General features: G+C 39.1%; 1 protein-coding gene across 12 annotated transcripts in view; it reads left to right on the forward strand.

The window, feature by feature from the left end:
• Nucleotides 1–16,474, forward strand: part of PDE1A (phosphodiesterase 1A) — a 198,916-nt gene extending 182,442 nt beyond the window's left edge. For 9 of the 12 annotated variants that reach the window (XM_064434262.1, XM_064434263.1, XM_064434261.1 and 6 more), the window contains 3 exons: nt 7,522–7,797; nt 12,880–12,944; nt 13,326–16,474. In XM_064434262.1, coding sequence (XP_064290332.1) covers nt 7,522–7,797; nt 12,880–12,944; nt 13,326–13,358 — 374 coding nt within the window. In that variant the 3' untranslated portion in view covers nt 13,359–16,474. Of the gene's footprint in view, nt 1–7,521; nt 7,798–12,879; nt 13,000–13,325 lie in introns of all 12 variants that reach the window. The other 3 variants (XM_064434259.1, XM_064434267.1, XM_064434269.1) reach the window with 3 other exon arrangements.
• The last annotated feature ends 2,607 nt before the right edge of the window (nt 16,475–19,081 follow it).

Genomic DNA, 19,081 nt, shown 5'->3' on the forward strand with positions numbered 1-19,081 from the left:
TGCATTCTTGTCAATGGGCTCTGCAAACACCAGATATTGTTCCCAGCTTAGATCACAGGCTCAGGAGAAGTTGTCTCCACAAAATGTAGTACTACAGATGCACAAGGAGTACAGAAAGGAAACTAGCAACATTCCATGTAATTTCCTGAGGGTGACCTGAACTCATGCCAGCTTTTCAGGATAAGGTTGCTCATGTAGCACCGGTTTGGGAGGCAGTTCAGCTGGAGCAAGGGCTCCCCTAGCAAGAGCCAGAGAAGATGGTCTGAGTCCTGTCCAGGCAGTCCAGAGGAAAAGACTAATTCTCAGTGGCAGTGTTGTTGACAGGGAGTTGTTGGGGCTACCTCTGCCTGAAAAGACAGCTGCTGTTGGGGCTTGATTCAGAGTTAGCAGCTTGTGCAAGGAATAGTGTGCTTTTTGGAAAGGCCTGTGTTAGTAAGGGAAGTTTTCATCTACCTAGGCAGCTGTTTGAAAGCCTCCTTAACAGAAGGCTCAGTAAATAGGATGGCTCCACTTTGCTAAAAAGGCCATGTCTTGTGTAATTGATGCAGAGGAGCTCAGTGCTCTATAGCCTAAGGGTCTTCAACCTTTCACCACTGGAGAATTAGAGGAATGTTTCTCAGGCCTTTCAGGGAGTGCTGTTAACAGGGAATTACCATAATGATCAAACATCTGGGATTCTAATTTGAAAGCCTTGATGTTTAATTAATATTCCAAGCCCCTATCACCAGATAATCTGTCTCTGTTCAACTCAACACAGTGATGAAGATACTATTCCATCCTGTGCTTTTTTCAACACATTTTGTTGATGGCTGCTGTTTGCTATTATTGTATTGTAGCAAATGCACAGTAAATGTGCTCAGATGTATCTGAGAGGTTCTTTCATTAGAGAATATGTGTCTAAGTGGATTTTAAGGTCTGAAAGTTGTTGACATACTGAGAAAGCTGTAAGAAGTACAAAACTTATCGGGAAAGGTTTAACTACCATGTAAGATCCTTCACAGTGCCCTTCTTAGAACATAATTGTAAAATAATTATTTAATATTTTAAATATTTTATATAGTGTTTATTTCTTTATTCATACTTAGTTTGTTCTATAAAAATGTTCCAAAGATTTACTAATAAAGTTGGTCAGTGCTTGGCAAGCTCAGGTACTCTTAACAGAATGTAAGTGTACGGACTAATCATGCTTGCTGATTTACATGCTTTGATCTCTTCAATAGTTATCATTGTAAATAAAGTCACAGGGATAAAAAAGTATAATTAATTTCTGTTTATAATGAACAGAAAGAGGCTCAGGCACCTCAGGACACTCACCTGAGGCCTCATGACACCACAAGGGTATGCAGAACAGAGCACCAAAAGTCCAGCTGCCAATAAAATGGGCCCATCTGCAGCGTAATACAACAGCAGTTGTATTACAAACTTATTGTTTTCCTCTTATGCTTATGTAATTCTTCTAAAGTATTCAGTGTTACAGGACCTGACCCAAGTTTGCATTATCTATATGGAAAGATATCAGTGACAAATGTTTTTCTCAACACTTTTGGCAGTGCATTGGGCTGCATGGCTTGAAAGTGTATGCCTGGGATGACTGACCTCAACAAGGTGGGATGAAAAATATATGAGGCTGAACGAGTGTCTCACACTGGTCTCTGCTTAATTTTGATGCTAAAAATGTGACAAAATAGCATATTCGGAGTAGAGATTAGCTTTTTATCCCCCCACGGGCAGCAATTTTGAATAACAAATGTCTCTTCTGAAAGACCTGTGCGTGGTACCTGCAGGCTCCCCTCGGGCACTTTCAGTTCTGCATACTTCCAGTCACAATAACCACAGGGCTCAATTCCATTTTGTCTGAAAGATTTTCTCTGCAGACTCACTAACAAGAAGAGAGTAGCAGCTGCTGAAATGTGAAAATCTGAGAGTGATGATCTGATAGCATGTTAATGGGACTTAGCAGCCGCTAGGAAGGGCGGGCCGTGGGAGGATGTGTGTGACAGTCACAGAAACTGACTGACAGTTTGGCACATGAAATCTACCCTAATGGACGGTTTTGTTCTGTTGGAAAGTAATCAATTCAGGAGGCTAAAGGAGTCCCATCTAGTATCAGTGACAGTGATTTTAATTGCAGTGCTAAAATTCTTAGGTCATAAGCAGTTTCTGAACTAATTCAGAAATGTGTTAAGTGGGAAAAGAAGAATTTTTCAGCATGGTCTGAGTAAGTGCAAGGAGTGGGTTGAGCTAGGAGTAGGAAGAAATGTTTGGTATTGGCAATACCTGGTAAATCAGAGACTAAGGAATGGTAACTGACCTCATAATGGAACCTCAGAGAGCTGACCCATCTCTGCACATGACAGTCTGCATCACTTAAAGCACCTTTTCCCTCTAGCAGGATTCACAGCAGCATGTCCCTTCCATTCCCTGTCCCAAAAATTTCAGTGTTCTAGCCCCCGTGCTTACAGCTAAACAGCAAAAGAGAAGTAAAAGGTAGAGGTAGAAACCCTAGGAAACCATAAACTCACAAATTGTTTTTAACTAAATCCTTTAGTGAAAAGTTTTGATTTAGTTAGCTAATTTCATCTTTGCTAATTTCTCTATATGACATAGTGCTATAGCATTAAGTACCACTGGATTACATGGTTTGTGGTGGTTTTATATACTGTAACTGTGAAGACATTTGTGTGATGATTTGAAAGTGGAAGGAATCAGTACCTAAATAACTCTGTGTGTTACTGCAATATTTTCATGGGTTTGAAAATGGCAGGTTGGTTGGGGATAATTGTTGCTTGGGAACATTTGGGCGCATCTTTAAACTTACTTGGTGGTTCCAGAGACACCAGGATCAGTCCTCTCCTTTTCTGCAGAATTTTGATGCACTATCCTGGTCTTTTAATATTCTCTCTAAAATGGCTGATGTGAGAATATGTGTCCTAGAAAGGTACATTTCCTTCCCATGTTGTCCTGGTTTCGGTGATTTGTCACTGCTTTCTGGAATTTGGTTTTGCAGTAAAAAAAGGCAGACAAACATTGAAATAGAAGTTTGTCATAGTATACGCAGAAGTTCCGTAACATCCAGCAGCATTCTTCATTACAGAGTCCTCAAAAAATTTAATTCTTAGTGAAGATTAATAGCTTTCCTCTCTAATTCAGTAGTTTCCTAATTGTTAAAACTTTCATGTCATCATGTCTTTCCACAAGGGTTAAGAATTGTAGCTTGTTTTCAACACAGCCAATGAAAATAGCAGTGTGATTGAGCAGATATTTGTTTTACTGGAGTTTACAGTCACTGCTGTAGCTGGTTTGAGATGTCCTGCTTGCATGTGGCTTTTGTGTTTTTCCTCTCTATTACTGTTAAATCAAGTGATGCAGTTGTTGTAAAGTGGAAGGTGATTTACAAGCCCTGTACTGTGCAGGTCTGCAGCAGTTGAATCCTCTTTTGTGTACTACAGAAAGGTGAGAAAAGAAAGTTGATGGACATACACAGAAGAGAAAGTTTCAAAATGTAGCAAAGCTTTCTCACCATTTGGACCATGTCCTGAAAATGTTGCTGAACACATAGGCAGTAAAAAACTGGGCTGGTGGAAAGCAGTGTTGTAGTTGATAGTACAGAACCTCCAGGGCCTTTCTGGTACTTTGGGGACACCACAGACTGCTACAGCTGGGGGCTAGAGACTGAGTCTTGTGGCAGTGTTAGTGTTTCGTGGGCATTGCAGTCTTTCATTGGACTGATAGGGGTTCAGTGCTGACATTCACTCCAACAATTAAAAAAATAACTTAAAGAAATCAATTAAATTTTCTGACACCTGTTAAGTAAAAAAAAAAAAACCAAAAAACCCTAGTGACTTAGTGAAAAATTGTATAATCTGATTAAAAGAAGAGAGGAAAGAAGTTGCCTTCAATAGTTATCACATTTTCTGCAAATGCAAAATTACTGAGTACCAGAATTTTTTGGCTATTCTGAAATTTGGCTATTGCCTTACAAGTCCTGCCAGTTTTCCAAACAAAATATTGTATTACAGTTATTTTGCCAATAGCCTGAACACAGTGGAAGAGGGACACCCTTTCTATCATGTTTGTTTCCAATGCCATTATTGCTTCTCATGAAGAACTGTTTTGCATTTCTGTGCTCTTTCTGAAATCCTGCCTTAAAGCAGAGTCCTTTATGAGAAGGATTAATAGAATCCATTTATTTTATAGAGTAATTCACACAAATTTTGCTGAATAACAGTTGGATTCTTACAAAGAAAACAAACCCAACAGCTGAAAAATACATAAATAGGCCTGGCTCCTGGCACTTGCCAAGTTAAAGCAGAGAGAGCAAAGCCAGTAGCAGGAACAACAACACATACCCTGAACTGACTGCACTGCACAATGTTCTCCTGCCTGCCTTTATCTGAATGGCCATGACAGTCCCTGAGCTCTTCAGCGCCTAACAGACACACAATTTTTTTTTTTCTGAGGGCCAAGATAGGTTAATCTATTTATTTGTATTGAATATTAAGAATGTTCAAACACCAGTTACCTGGTTCATTTAGGATACTCCATTTCCATGTCTGGCTGGCCATGGTAATGTGCCCATAGGAAAGGGGAGCTTGCTCTTCCCAAAAGCCCAGTGCAGGGTGAGGGGCAGCAGCCTGGCCCTCAGATGGTCCTGGCATTTTGTGGCTGGCTGGAGGCAGAGACTGCTGCAGTCTTCATTACAATTCTTCCTGCACAGCAGTGGGGGTCAGACATCATGCCGGCTCCATTTCTGTCACACTAGTAGGATTAATTTAGCATTGCCCTGCTTGAATTCTAGATATTTGGTCACTGTCCCAGTCTCAGCCTCATTTAGACTGCTAGATAATTCTGTTTCATCAGAGTGATATAGGACAGCAGAAATTACAGAGAATTCCAAATATTAGATGCAATATAAAGGTCCCATGTAGTATAGAGTACAATTATTAGCTGTTATAGAAAGGAGAAATCTATATGTTCCCAGAACATTTAGCATATTCCACAAGTGGCTGATATGCCATAAGAACCCAACATTTTTCATCTTTCTAGCAGTGGATTAAAGCTGAGTGGAGCAAAGCAAGTCAGAACACAGAGTTAGATGTCCAACAGGTGAGAGACTTAATACTAAGAAAACAGAGGGGGCTCTTAATGACACTTGTGACATCATCACAGAGAATTTTGTACTTGAGGCTTCTCAGTCTCAGTCACTCCCACCAGCCACTCCTGGTGGTGGTCCTGTTGTCTCACACCAGTTTAAAGGCAAAAAGCTTAACTTTTATCTGGTATACTACCAAGTGTATCTTCATTTCAAAGCTCCATCCATCAGTTAGTCCCGAGTTAGAGTTTGGCTCTGGTTTAGGTATCCTTAAACTGACAAATCTGAGATCATCTCAAAGATAGTCATAGGAATTGGAGACCATCATGACATAAATCAAGAACAAACCATCAGAGTTGTTATGATTAAACCTTCATTTTCCAGTTTAAGTTTGGTAGGGAGTGAATAAGAACAATTTTAAGTTTCGATATTCAGCTTTATGGACAAAAAATAATAGTGGAGTTTGCATGTATGAATATTCTGAGCTTTCTTATATGAGAATAAAATGGTCAGCCATCCAGTTACACCAAGACACACCTGAATTGTGGCTAGAATAGTCCTAAAACAACATTCAGTGAGAAAAATACTCTCTTCTTACTAGCTTTTTGGTTAAAAAAATCTCACCAGCATGAGCTACATTAATATTACTTTTATGTGTGCTCATTGTCCAGCTTTTCTTGTTTTAACTTACTGATGCATCTAAACAGCCTGTGAAATACTTTATCTTTGAATTTTCTTTGGATTTTTTATGAAGCTAAGGAAAAATGCTGTAGTTGTGCCATTTGGAGGCGAATATGGCACATAAATCACTTTCTTAGGAAAAAAGCTTTATGTAGGTAGGTTATATGAGTGACAGGTGCTTTAAATAACATCTCTAGATTGAACATAACTTGCATTAACTTCCATACACATATTTCTCAATGGCTTTAAGCCAGCCTCTTCTTTGTAAGAACTACATTGAAGTCTGTAGAAAAAAACTACCTGTACAAGTTTCAGAAAATCTGGAATCTAGACCAAACAGGACTCTAAAGTTTTGGGAAAAATGGTTTAACAATGTAGAAGTTGTTCAAATTTTAAAGTTCTTGATTTTTTAAAAAAGTGTAGTAGAAAGTATAAATGACAAGGAAATTAATCATTCCATGCTTCTGTACATCAGTTCAGATTTGAAGATGTTGTCATCCATCCCATTTCACAGACCAAATTGTACTTCAGGGGGAACTTTTCTCTGGATTTAGATAAGTGAGGGGGTGCCAAATGCTGACAGCAATAAAAACCCAGTCTGGGTTATCTTTCAGTTGTCATGTGCAATCACTTATGGCCTGGATTTGGACTAGTCACTCAAAATCAGAGTTTCTGGGAGTTGCCAGTTGAACTCAATCAGTATCTCAATGCTTGGTTTCCTTCCTTAGTACTTTCTAACATCCAAATTAGAAATTTTATGCAATATCATGCAGCTGTTTTATGCCCATGTTGTTCAAAATGCAATACTAACTTTTTAAATTGATGGTATTTGGTATCTTCTATACTAGTATACAGATTCTAAAATCAAAATTTATGAAATGCAGATTATAATAGCAAGAAAATAGGCCCTCCATGAAGATGGTACATTTATTTTTTGTTGGACTCTTCACCTGCCATCACAAGTTTTCCATTCTCTGTTTCTTTTTCATCTAGTTTCATCATCCTGGTGCCACCTCTCTGTGCTGTTTTGTTCTTTCTCCTTTTACTCTGGGCCATTTAATTTGTACTTTTCTCCAGGTCTCTGCAATAAAGTGAGGAATAGATCATTCCACAAACATTTTTTTCCTGTTGCTGCTGTCCCCTGAAGCACAGTTGCCCCCATATCTGTTCCTTCCTGTTCTAGACGTGCCTTTAGCCAAAATGGCAGCAGTACTGGACAGCACATGTATAACCCCCTATAGCTTGTTCCAGCTTGATCCCACCTGGATGGTTTGGACTTTTCCAAGTTGACAGGCCAATTTCCTTCAGGGCTGCCCCTTAGCTCTGATGCCTGCCCCATCCCAGCAAGCATTCCCCTTCATGCCCTCTCTCTCTTGCAGAACTGATGAGCTCTGCTCTTCCTAGTGCTGTGTCAGTAAACACCACTGCAGAGGGACATGCCTGCAGCAAGGGGTTCTCCTGCTCTCATCCTTCTACTCATCCTACTGTTGTCTGATGATGCTCCTTGCTCTGTATTATGGCCAAAAAGGAGGTACATATTCGACATCAAACCAGAAAGAGGACTGCTACAGCTGCAGTCCTGCAATCAGGAGCAGAATCTGACCCATATTAAACGCTGGGCATGGCCTCATGCAGAAACTGATGTTCACAGTGTTCCTGTGTGCAGCTCTATATGTCACTACTCTGAAATCAAAGAATTGTGGCATATCCATCTTATCTAATTCACCTATTTTGTTCCCTCTTTGTAGAAGAACTTGGGAAAAATGTTGGTGAACAGGAAAAAGACCAAAGCAGAAATTCCACAGATGCACAGTTACAGGAAGAGGCAACAAGGACACAAAATGAGAGTAGTCAGGGGAGTGATGGTACAGCCTGTCCTCCCAGATCCATCGTCCTACAAGTAGTCTCTATGGACACTCCTCTGAGTGATGGATCCAGCTCAGAAAAGTGCACTAAGTCTGATCCGAACCAGAAAGATCTCAGCGATGCCCAGCAAGAGACCCAGAATACAGACCCACTGAATGGTAATGCTTCATCACACAGCACAAGCCAGTCTAATGAAGCTGTCCAGGGTGAAGCTGCAGCAGTGTCTGGTATCTCCCTGTCAAACAGCCACAGCAATGTAAAATATTGAAATAAGGTGTTGGACAAACCACCAGCATAGAACAGTTTCTTCAGGCCTGTGTGAAAGGGGTAGTATCCTAAAACATCAAAGAGAAGCATGTAAACAAATATCAACTTCTTGATATCAGCTATTTGGGATCTACTACAAAATTCTTTAGGGAATATACTTTAGCTAAAAGAATGGTTTTAGAGTAATTTAAAGATATATGTTTACAATTAAATAGCCATTTGTTACTGGAGAATAAAGTAAACTTTCAGAACAGAACTATCCAATATTTTCTTTTTGAATAAGTAATTGCATTATTAATATTTGTTCCCTTTAGTTTGGGTACCTAATATGATTGTTATTTTGTAAACCACATCCTTTTTACCAAACACAGTGTGAATCTAAGAGTTAAGCTTAAGTAGATGGAATTTGCCAACTGTAGTAGTCATGGGACTGTGTCATTCACTTAATCAGGAAGATCAGTCTCTTGGCTGTGGCTGCTAGACAAGTGGAACAGCCAGAAAACGCTAAAATGTCAGAATATGTTTTTAGAGTGTAAGTATTTTATCACAAGATGACCATGTCTACTATCTGGAGAGTGCAACACGGTATCAAGGGCAGCATGCCCAAGTGATGAGGAAGAGATATTATCAAAGGAAGAGGAAGACATTGTACATCTTCATTTTATTTTCTGAGTTTGCTTATAGTTAGAGTAAGCTTTGAGGTGTTAGGGTAATAAGAATAATCAAGGATATAATGACACTTCTTTTCCTCACTTTTACTTAAAATATGAAACTCATTAATGCTTTAATGACAGTAAGCCTTGCAATATTCTGCCAGAAGTATGGCATTGTCTGAGCAGCAGCATTGAAGTGCTTATAATGCTTAGCTTAGACATGAGTATATGACTTGGCATATTTCTCAAAAAACCTTTTTGTGAAGAACTCCCACTTACTCTAGATTTCCACATTACATGGCTCCATGCTTTTATTGTTGACAGGTTTTTTTCTATCAGAAATAACAGATGGTTAATTTAGGGCCCTAAATCAAAATATTTACACTAAAACTACTTTCACAGCATTTGAAGTTGTCTAATAACTGACATTTTATCTTTTGACATGTATTTTTTACAACAGGTTTGTATTAAAAGTCAGTTTAAAATTTGAGTGCCTTAGAGAAGCCCCCCATCTCCTGGATGAGGAATGCTGTAGGAAAAGGTGCATGTCTTATCTTTCAGACTTGGCAGAAGGCAGTTGTGGTGTAGCTGTACTTCTGGGTCTTCAGATGGCTGACCAACAAAAATGATGTTTGAGAGACCAGATACAACTCAGCATGCAGTTAGTTGCCATGTCAATCTTTACATTCCAGCTTTCCAATAAGAACAGAGATTTCTTATTTTATAAAATGCTAATCTCATTTGTTTTCTAAGGTGGAAAACAAATGAGATTAGAGAATGCATTGTACTTTAAAACTTCAAACTGCAAAATTTATGAAATAGGTAAGAAGCCATCAGGTTTTTAATAGTGCTTTTGCACCTCTGTTGATGTCAGGTGGATCCAGACAGGGCTCTTTTAACCAAGGATAGACATTTTCAATGGAAGGCTGCTTCAAGCAAGCAGAAGGTAGCAAACACATGACCTTTCCCTGTTTCACGAATTAGACTTATTTGAGTATTCTAAGAGACCCCATTCATCTGTCAGGACACTCTTCATGTTTCTTCTAGATTTCTCTACTTCTGTTGTTTCTGTACTGAGGATGGGGGGCTGGAAGGCTAAGGGGATGTCCAGAGTGCTTGCTGGCACCCAGGATAGAGAAGTGAGCACCTGCAGGAGCTAGGGCTGGGAGGCTGAGATAGAAAGGAAAAAGAAAAATAGCATAGTTATTCAAGTTGAAGTTTCATATGTTAGCTGTCATTGTTCTGTCTTTTATAAAAAGCAGAAAATCCAGTTGTTTTCTGTGATTAAATTATAGTAGTTGGGGAACACTGGAACATGATGTGTGTGAATTCTTGGGAACAGTCAACGAATGTCTGGATGTGCTATGGTGAGGGGATTCCCCATTTAAAAAAAATTAAAAGGGGTTGTTTTCTGCTTTTTGTGTCACATCTCATTCTAGGTGTAGTTCTTGTAGACCTTCACATTTTAGTGACAGGATTAATTCTGCCCTGGGTCGAGGTTGGTGCAAAGGGAAGACTGGAGGGTCGCTGTTACAACTACTGCAGTTGACACTGAATGTTGTTTTTCTCCACAATAGCTTTTTTCCCTTCCATCATCTCACTTTCATTTAATTGAATGGTACAAGATTAAATGAAACTATTATAAGGTGATTTTTTTAAGTGATGATTTTCCTTTTCTCCTGAGTGATTTATTAATTAGAACATTAATTTTAAAAACTGCTTATGTTTAATTAAACGACTCCGCATTTCAATGATTTATAAATGCTAATTGGCAAACTTAACTCCTCACTCGTAATGATAGCCACATTAATCCTTAATATCAAAATGCAAGGGAGATAATAAATCTGTGATAAAAAAGATTGCCAGTGGCTTCACTCTATATGACAGGAGAGGAGTGCCCAGTCCCATCACGTGTGCAGCACATCCTACATCACCAGCAGTCAGCCAGTGAGAGCCTCTGGAGGGCAGCCAGGCTAAACAGCAGTGGGCAGATCCACACCAACCACGTGCCAGTTTGATTCATGGTGCTGCAGGTGGCATCACCTGTGCTGTGCCAACGCTTGCTGACCGCTCAGTGCAGTGGTGGCTCCGTGGAGCTGAGTGAGCGTGGAACCCTCCGTGTCCCAGCAGAGCAGGAGCAGATGGCTGGGTTGCCTGCCTCCCTAGTGCTCCTGGGGCAAACCAGGATCCTGGGACTAAGGGAAGGCATCCGTGTTCAGGCATGGGATAAGGATGGAGGGAAGGTTAGATTAAAAAAGCCAATAATGTGTTTATAAAAAAGATAGGGTTTAGAAGATAACAGCCATTAGCAACCTATTTTTTTTTATCGTGTAAAAAAACTTGATGCACAAACAGAAAGCTATATAGGCCTTAGAAGTTACTGTTTAGTTTTTTGAAATTTATACCACAATATAATAAAGAAATTAAGCTATTAGGGGACCTTCCAGAGGAGGCCACAGGGTGGGAAGGGTCTGGAGCAGAAGCCATATGAGGAACAGCTGAGGTTACTTGGTCTGTTCAGCCTGGAGAAGGAGACTGAAGGGAGACCTCATTGGAGCTACAACTTCCTCACGAGGGGAAGAGAAGGGGCAGGCACTGATGTCTTCTGTGGTGGCAGTGACAGAACCTGAGGGAATGGCCTGAAGTTATGTTGGGGAGGTTTAGGTTGGATACTAGAAAAAGGTTCTTCACCCAGAGGGGGGCTGGGCACCAGAACAGGCTCCCCAGGGCATTGGTCACAGCACCAAGGCTGACAGGGTTCAAGAAGCATTTGGATAAGGCTTTCAGGCACAGAGTGTGATTCTTGGCAATGCTGCTGAGTGAGACCAGGAGCTGGACACGATGATCCTTGGGGGTCCTTTTCAACCCAGCATATTTTGTGAATTGTTTTGTTTTAAGGCTTCCACAAACTCAAGTGTCAAGTTTAAAATAATAAGATGTTTAGATAAATAGCTTTTGCTTTCATACTTCCCACTCCCTATTTTTGTTTGTTTGTTTGTTTTTATGGATAATAATGCTAATAAAGTTTTGCTAAATCCCTCCAAAAAGAGCCACACGCTGAAAGATCTGTAGACATACGTGTCCTAATTCTTGTTCTAATTAATGTTATTCAAATTTTGAGGCTTCAAAAACCTTTGAAATATGGGTTGTCTGTGTTCCACCTACATTAAATTGATTGAAAATAAAGGGTGGTGTAGGATGCTGTTTGTGGGAATATGGCCCATCTGTTTGTGTCTGCCTTACAGAGTGGGCAGCACACACTCTCCACCATTCAAGGTAGTGAAACAAAGGTGAAATCAGTGGCAATTCTTATTCATTTACAGTGAAGCCATGGCAGATTTGTTAATTTTCTTCTTTCTTCATGCTTGTTCTCTTCAGTTTTCTTCCCTCTCTTCCTATTCTCTTTTCTCTACCATCAGCCTCTTCTTCAACTCAACATCATTTTTCAATTTTCCTTTCAGGTCATGCATCATCTGCTTTCCCTTTCAGCTACTTCTACCTTTGTTTCCTGGCTTTAAAAAATATTCCCTTCACTATTTTTATAACTTGTAAGCTTTTCCCAGGTCATCTCTTCCACTTTTGAGACTTCTATGTTTTTTCTTTCTGACATTGTCCATTCAGTGTTCTTACTGGTGGGGTCTCTCTATCAAGTAGATAAAAAAAAGTTACGATATGTAGTTAGTAAATAATGTTGTGAGTTTGCTACATTGTACCTTGCCTACCATCTCAGTGTATAAATTACTCAGCTGTACTCATTCAAAGCAACTGAAGGAATAGTTTAAGTAACAGTTTAATTCTATGACTGTCTATTTGAGGTTCATGTTGTATCGCTTAGTTCGAAAGCTCTTGTGTTACTCTGTGTCATTTCTTCTCTCTGATTGAATTTAGTTCTTAAAACATGACACTGGCATCTTTCATTATCTGGGAGGAACTTAGACTCTGATTTGAAAGCTTGTGGTAAAGAGGATTTAAACAGGGCTTTGCAGAGGGTGAATTTTGACTTTCAATAAGCTGGAACAAAAAAAATGAACCAAGCCCACTTTATTCACACTCATGTAAAAGTCGTCATAGTTTTGTTTCATGCTGTGATCTGTTGCTTCCATTCTATCTTTCACCTTGTGGATAAACCATAATGATTATTTAATTCAAGCTGATGCTTATTCTGGTGAGAAAGCAATTAAAGGAAGCAGTGACTGAAACCTCATTTTATCCTTAAAATATCTTGAGGAAGTAGATTCTGTCTGTCTGTGGCAGTGCAGTTTCTCTTGACCTGGTTAACTTCCTCATTCAGGTTGCCAATCACATTTGTCTGTCTTCCAGGTGAGCCTAAACACTGTAAGAAGTCAGAAGATATCGTAAAAGCCACGGAGCAGACAGAAACACTGGTACAGAACTAGATTTGCTATTTCTTATAAGCTTCTGACATGTCAGGCAGGACAGGTAATTTGGTAATTTCTTTCTTTTAATGGGGGGTGTTTTATACCATAAAGGCTTGCTTAGTGCTATTCTTAACCTCTTTGTTCCATCCCAGTTGTGCTTATATTACAAAATGTTGAAATGGGGACACAGAATACCCCACTCTCAATGTCACCTTTAAAAAATACAGTATATGTATTTTTAACAAGGGAAAAACAGTACTTTTAAATCTGAATCCTTAGAGTAAATGATCATGTGATAAATCATCCTCAATTCATGTGTATGGAATATTGGAAGTAGTAGTATCAGAAATATCTTGCTTATGAATTTTCATTTGACCTCTGTTGCAGGAGAAAAGAACTCTAGCTGTTCCTACCTCATGATCTCAGAGGCTGTTATCTGTCAACTTGTTCTTGGATCATCCTATTTTTGTGGAGAGTGATTGAACAAAATGTTCAAAAATGTAAAATGTAAAACCCTGAGCTGGTAACTCAAGGCACTTAAAAATTCGCAAGATTTCAGTTGTTTTTGTGTTGCTATTTCCTCTTCTATTCTGCTTTCTTAAACTAGCCAAAATAATCTTTTCAGCCAAAGTTGGACCTTGCTTTGTTGCATCACTGATACCAGACATTTCCAGTTAATCATGAGACGTGTGAAAACATGATGTTTGTCATCTGCCTGGGATTGCTGTTACATGTCACTGCTGCTGGCGTCCAATGAAAATGCAAAATCAAAATGAAATGTGTTTCTAGATACTTGTTCATGCAATCATGCTGCATGCACCATAAAAGTCCTACTTGTTAGCTTCCTTAAAATATCTAGAAATAAATATTTGTAGACTGTACAGGGAAGTTGCAAAGTTACGCTGACCAGCCTGCGCGAATGAAGATTCTTCCCCACTGCAGTGGCTGCCATATGGACAGAACTGGTGTTGAACAAATTTGAAACTATTTGAAATATCTCTTAAAAATTAATTGAATAGCATCTGGTGTTAAAGATTAAAACATTCTGAATCCTGTAATATTTTGAAAGACAACAGCACTGGTGTCAGTCCTACCATGAAGCTGGTACTTACTGTTTTGTAGGGTGGAAGAGACAGCAACAGAAATGCATGAAAATTGCTTCACTTCAGCAAAATGTAGTGCTGCCTCTCAGACAGAATTGGAAGGTAACACAGAGGCCTTATGTCATGGTTTATCTCAAATGCAAAGGTGACAATATGCATCCAGCAACATCTTTGCTAGAGTTTGTTTCTTTTTGAGGGCAGCAAAAACAGCAGCACACAGGCAGTTACCTCTGCAAGAAGCCTCAGAATGAGCCCTCCAGCCCAAACTGTGCCTGTGAAGAAACTCCATTTTCATCTCTTCTTCCCTTGAGCTGCACATGACCCCTCTTGATTTGTCTGGGTGTCTTACAGAGCTGCAGACAACCTCATTTCCCTCTGCTGGAACCTGCCAGGAAACTTCTAGGCTCCTGTTCAGGTTGTAGGCACTCAGGTGGCTCCAGACGCTGCGCTCCCTCTTCTCCTTTTCGGACCCTGTGGTTATTACCTCACTGAACAAAAAGTCTTTCTAATCAGCCATGGTCCGCTCTGAAGGGGACTTGTGGGGGCAGTGGCACTCTCCCCTGTGCCAAGGGCGATTGACACCTGTGTGCTGTTCATCTGCTGCTTCAGGGATCCAACCAGAGCTCAGCAGGCATCAGGCTCCACCTCAACAAGGGCACGCTTTGTCCAGCTGAAGAAGGAATCATGAAACAATCCCCTTTGCTGACCCTTACATGTCCATACCCGTTGACTGTCTCTTTTCTGACAGCAGAGCAGTCAAAGCTGAGCTGGGAACAGTGTAAGGTCTGAGCCCTGGGACAAGGGCATGCCAAAAGGTGGAATTCCTGTCGTTGAATATGTAAGCCATATATGTGCTATGCATAAGTAGTATGCATAGTTTTAACTTAAGAAATGTTTGTGCATATAGGGTGTAAAAAATACATTTAAATTGTTTTGTGTATCTGGTCCAAGGCTTGTATTTAGCATGGACAAATTTCTGTACAGTGCCGTTAACGAATGAAATGTTAACAGATTAAATTGTATCATAGATGTTATAACGCAATCAATATTTTTTGCTAAGAGTTAAGAATTTATATATATTCTCTGCTGGTGTTTAAGCAAATTATAGTAGCCTGGACCGCTCTGTGCACCTTTGCATCCTTTTTTGGGAATGTTGGACTCTCTTTTTCCTTTGTAATAAAATGTAAACCATCTTACGGCTTCTTATTGTCCTTATGACAAGAGAAGAAATTTAATGGTCATATCAGACTTTTTTTAATTGTAAGTTGCCATATGCTGTGGCAGTGAAAAATCTTTTTGATTAAGATCTGAGAAGTCAGAAACTTATTTTAGATAAGTATATCATCTATAGTTCCCACCAAATTTGAAAAGAACAAAAGACAACTACTATGTCAAAACTGGGCCAGTTAGATACTTGCTACTGACTGTTTCAAATGATAATTTATGATTCACTGAGACTGAAAGTCTGAAGCAATCAGAATTTAATCTTTGTATCGTACTTCCACTTTCAGACTTTCACCATAGTTGAACTTAAAGTTTTTTTCTGTGTCTCTATCATGTTGACATTTATTACTCTGCAAAACTTTTCCCCTGGAAATACAAGCAGAAAATATAACAGGTTCTGCAGAGAACTTGAAGCACTCTGTGGGACTCTCGGTGTCCTGTTGTCACAGCGAGCACCAAGATCTCCCACTGCAGAAGCTGGAAGGAGCTCCTGGTCTCCCAGGAGGTGCTCATTGCCTGCAGATCTCATTCATTAGGATAGAAGAGTGATTTTTCTATAAATAATCCTATTTGCTCATTTGTATTCAGATTTTATCACTGTGGTAGATGTTACTGAAATACAAGAGGAGTCTTTAGTTTTTTGTTAATGCCAGCTGATTCTCTTTCTTTCTTCCTTCCTTTATTCTTAGCAAAATTTTGCCTGGACATGACCCAAAGTTTGGTGTGTTGTTTGGATGAGGAGAAATTTTCTTTGATGGAAAAGACCAGTAGAGCCAACACATGCTGGTTAAGGCTTTGGGCTGGGTGAAATTTGGGTTCATATGGGAGAAAGGCTTCTTGAGAGAGCCTTTCCCAGAACAGTAGGTTTATCTCTGAAACCTGTAAGGCTGTGCTACCAAAACACTGCATGGGGCCCTAAGAAATGGTGTTTGTATCTGCATCTCTCCCACAGCATTCTGGGCATGTACCCTGCATCGAGCACACTGACGAGCTGTAGCTATAAATGAGCCCTCAAGAGTTTTATTTTGTACTTTTATCTTGAGATATATGACAGAAATATTATGTAATATTGTTATGGGTTATGATCTAGCCAGTATTTTTTTTATTTAATTTTCAAGAAGGCAATCTACAACTGTGTGTTTTTATTCTGCTGTATTTGTCCATATTTCCTATGATGATATTCCCAAATAAACCTGATTTGAGGGCAAGGATTGTGAAGCTCCTGAGTGTTAGTTACAAATTGGATTTCCTGGAGCATTTTTGCTCCTTTGTGTATGACTGACTTTGAGAAGTGACAGAGTGTATATATGGTAATTTCCAACCCTTTCACCCATTTGGGAGACCACAATTTTTCCATTACTGTCCCAGTTGCCACACAAACTCACTCACACCCTCATAGCACATTTGAAAACAATTTTTTTAAATGAGTCTTGCCTTCTTAGCCCTTATGGCTAAAATACCCCTCACACGAAGAAAAACATAACCAATAAAATATTTTTTACACAAAAAAATTCATACTGTAGTTGAAATTGAAGGAGCCACTGGTACTGTACTTGTTAGCAACAATTCTTCAGGAAGGGTCTGACTTTGAGAGATACTTTCATGGCATGGTGTAAATTTTACACTCCAAGTTCAGTGTAAATGGAATTAAAGAGGGCCCCTTACTACTTGGACTGAAAATGAATGGAAAGAATCCCATAGGCTCAAATATGTATCAAATCCTAACTAGGTACATGAGGAAAATAAATCAAGACAACTGCTTTATACCACATTCTTTGCAGTTCCTCTTTTCCAGGTGCCATCTGAGCTACATGCACAAAGGGCCTTCTTCTTGTAGAGATGCCAGAAGTCAAACAAGCCACTACTGTGATGAAAATACTTTCAAATTAACAAATCAAGATCACTAATGGTAAGTGTCTAAAATGTGTGTTTTGAACAGACTATACAGTTATTGTTTGAGAAAGAGGAAAATGTAAGTATGACTAACAATCTCCAGCAGCAGATTAGAGATTACTGTGTAGAGTAGTTTAGCAGAAAAAAGGTTGTCTGAAAGGGGAGTACATCCCTTTAAAAGCATTTTTTAAAATGCATTTAAATTTGCATCCTTGGAAAACAGTATGGAAAAATGAGTGGAATTGAATTTAATGCTGTGAGTAAAAGAAATTGTCCTTTGTCAAACACTATGCAAACATTTAGGCCACTTCCCTGGAATAATTTTACTTTCCTGGTCATTAAAGTATTTAATGGGTCTCCAGAGACTCCTTTTCTATGTCCCAGGGCAAACATTCAAAAGTTTTATCAAACTGTGAATATCTCAGTTTTCCCCCGGGAACAAAGAAGAAAGTCATAACCATGTAGTTATAAATGGAAAAAATTTTTTATCAAAAATGGGGAAAAGTCTCTTATAAAACTTTTTGGATGAACTTTGCTGCAAAATACTTTATTTGTGCCTAGGCCAGTCCTTTGCTTGTGGTCTTTGAGTGGAGAATTGTTGGGGAACTTTACATTAGCTGAACTTGGACAGATAATATCTTAACCAAATCAGCTATTCTGAGATTACATTACACATCGTATATGAACTTTAAAGCTGTTGAGTTTTCTGCATTTGCAACATCCTGTATAGGTCATTATTACAAACCAGAAGTAACAAAGTTGTAGCCAAATAAGGGGTTAAAATATCACAAAGGTAGGTGCAATCTTGGCTTTAAGATGGAACAGTTAAGCAGAATAGAAGTTTCTTCACTTTTGTTTGGACTGTAGGTTTAAAGCTGTCTCATCACCACATAGGACCTAATGCTGGTTCACCTACAAGCAACACTCTTGAACCTGCAGGAAAGACTGTGGGACTTGTATCATAATACCATGAATAAACATCAAATCACATGAAAGTATTGGCTAATTATTTGTATAAAGCCTGATATGATTATCTCAATCAAAATTCAATGAGCCAAAGGGTCAAATTCACCTGTGATGCATTTCTATGAAATCCAAGAGAGATGGTGTCAATATACCAGAAATTATTTTGTTAATTGGATAGTAATTGGTTGTCTCTTGCTTTCTCTGTATTCAGCTGGCTTACAGATTTTGTTTTCTGCAGTGCGGGGTACTCTGAGGATCTAATGTCTCTGTACAAAGCACATTTTTAACTTTAGGTCATCTTGAATTCTTTTGGTGAAATTGTGCTTCCTTATCTTTGAGGCTGCTTGACTTTGAGAGAGAACTGTATTTTTCTTGTCAGAAATGAGCATTCACCTTTATTGTTTGGGGTTCAGCAGTAGTTCACAACTGGAAATAATGGCAGCATATTTGGGTCAAACATTTTAATACATGATGCATCTTTATTTTAGTGTTCCCACCTGGGGAGGACTCCTAATCTGCTAGGCACAAGGTAGTCTGGGATAGGGCAGAACTGTGACTGCAGCCAAAGTATCTCTGGAGGACATGTGTGTGGTTTCAAGTAAATAGTAGATACAGGACCATGACTACAGAGTTGATATTTCCAGTAAATTAGAGAATAAAAATGTCATGAGCAATTTAAATATTATTTATAGTTGACCTTCATGTCTGTTTTTAATATTCAATCTGCTGAGTGTTTAAAAAAGCAATTAAAAGTCCCATATAATGTTAAAACCCTTGATAAATGTAATAAACAAATGACATATTCAAAAGAGAGAATCTATGTCCCATTAGGAGAGAAAAAGAAAGATGAGAGCAACATATGGCAGTGTAATTAGAATGATTAGGGAAGCACATCAACAGAATTTATGCTGCAGGGAAAATGTAATAAGAAACCAACACACTTTCCTCACTGCCTTG

The sequence above is a fragment of the Passer domesticus genome, chromosome 10, assembly GCF_036417665.1.
Source record: "Passer domesticus isolate bPasDom1 chromosome 10, bPasDom1.hap1, whole genome shotgun sequence".
Lineage (NCBI taxonomy): Eukaryota > Metazoa > Chordata > Aves > Passeriformes > Passeridae > Passer > Passer domesticus.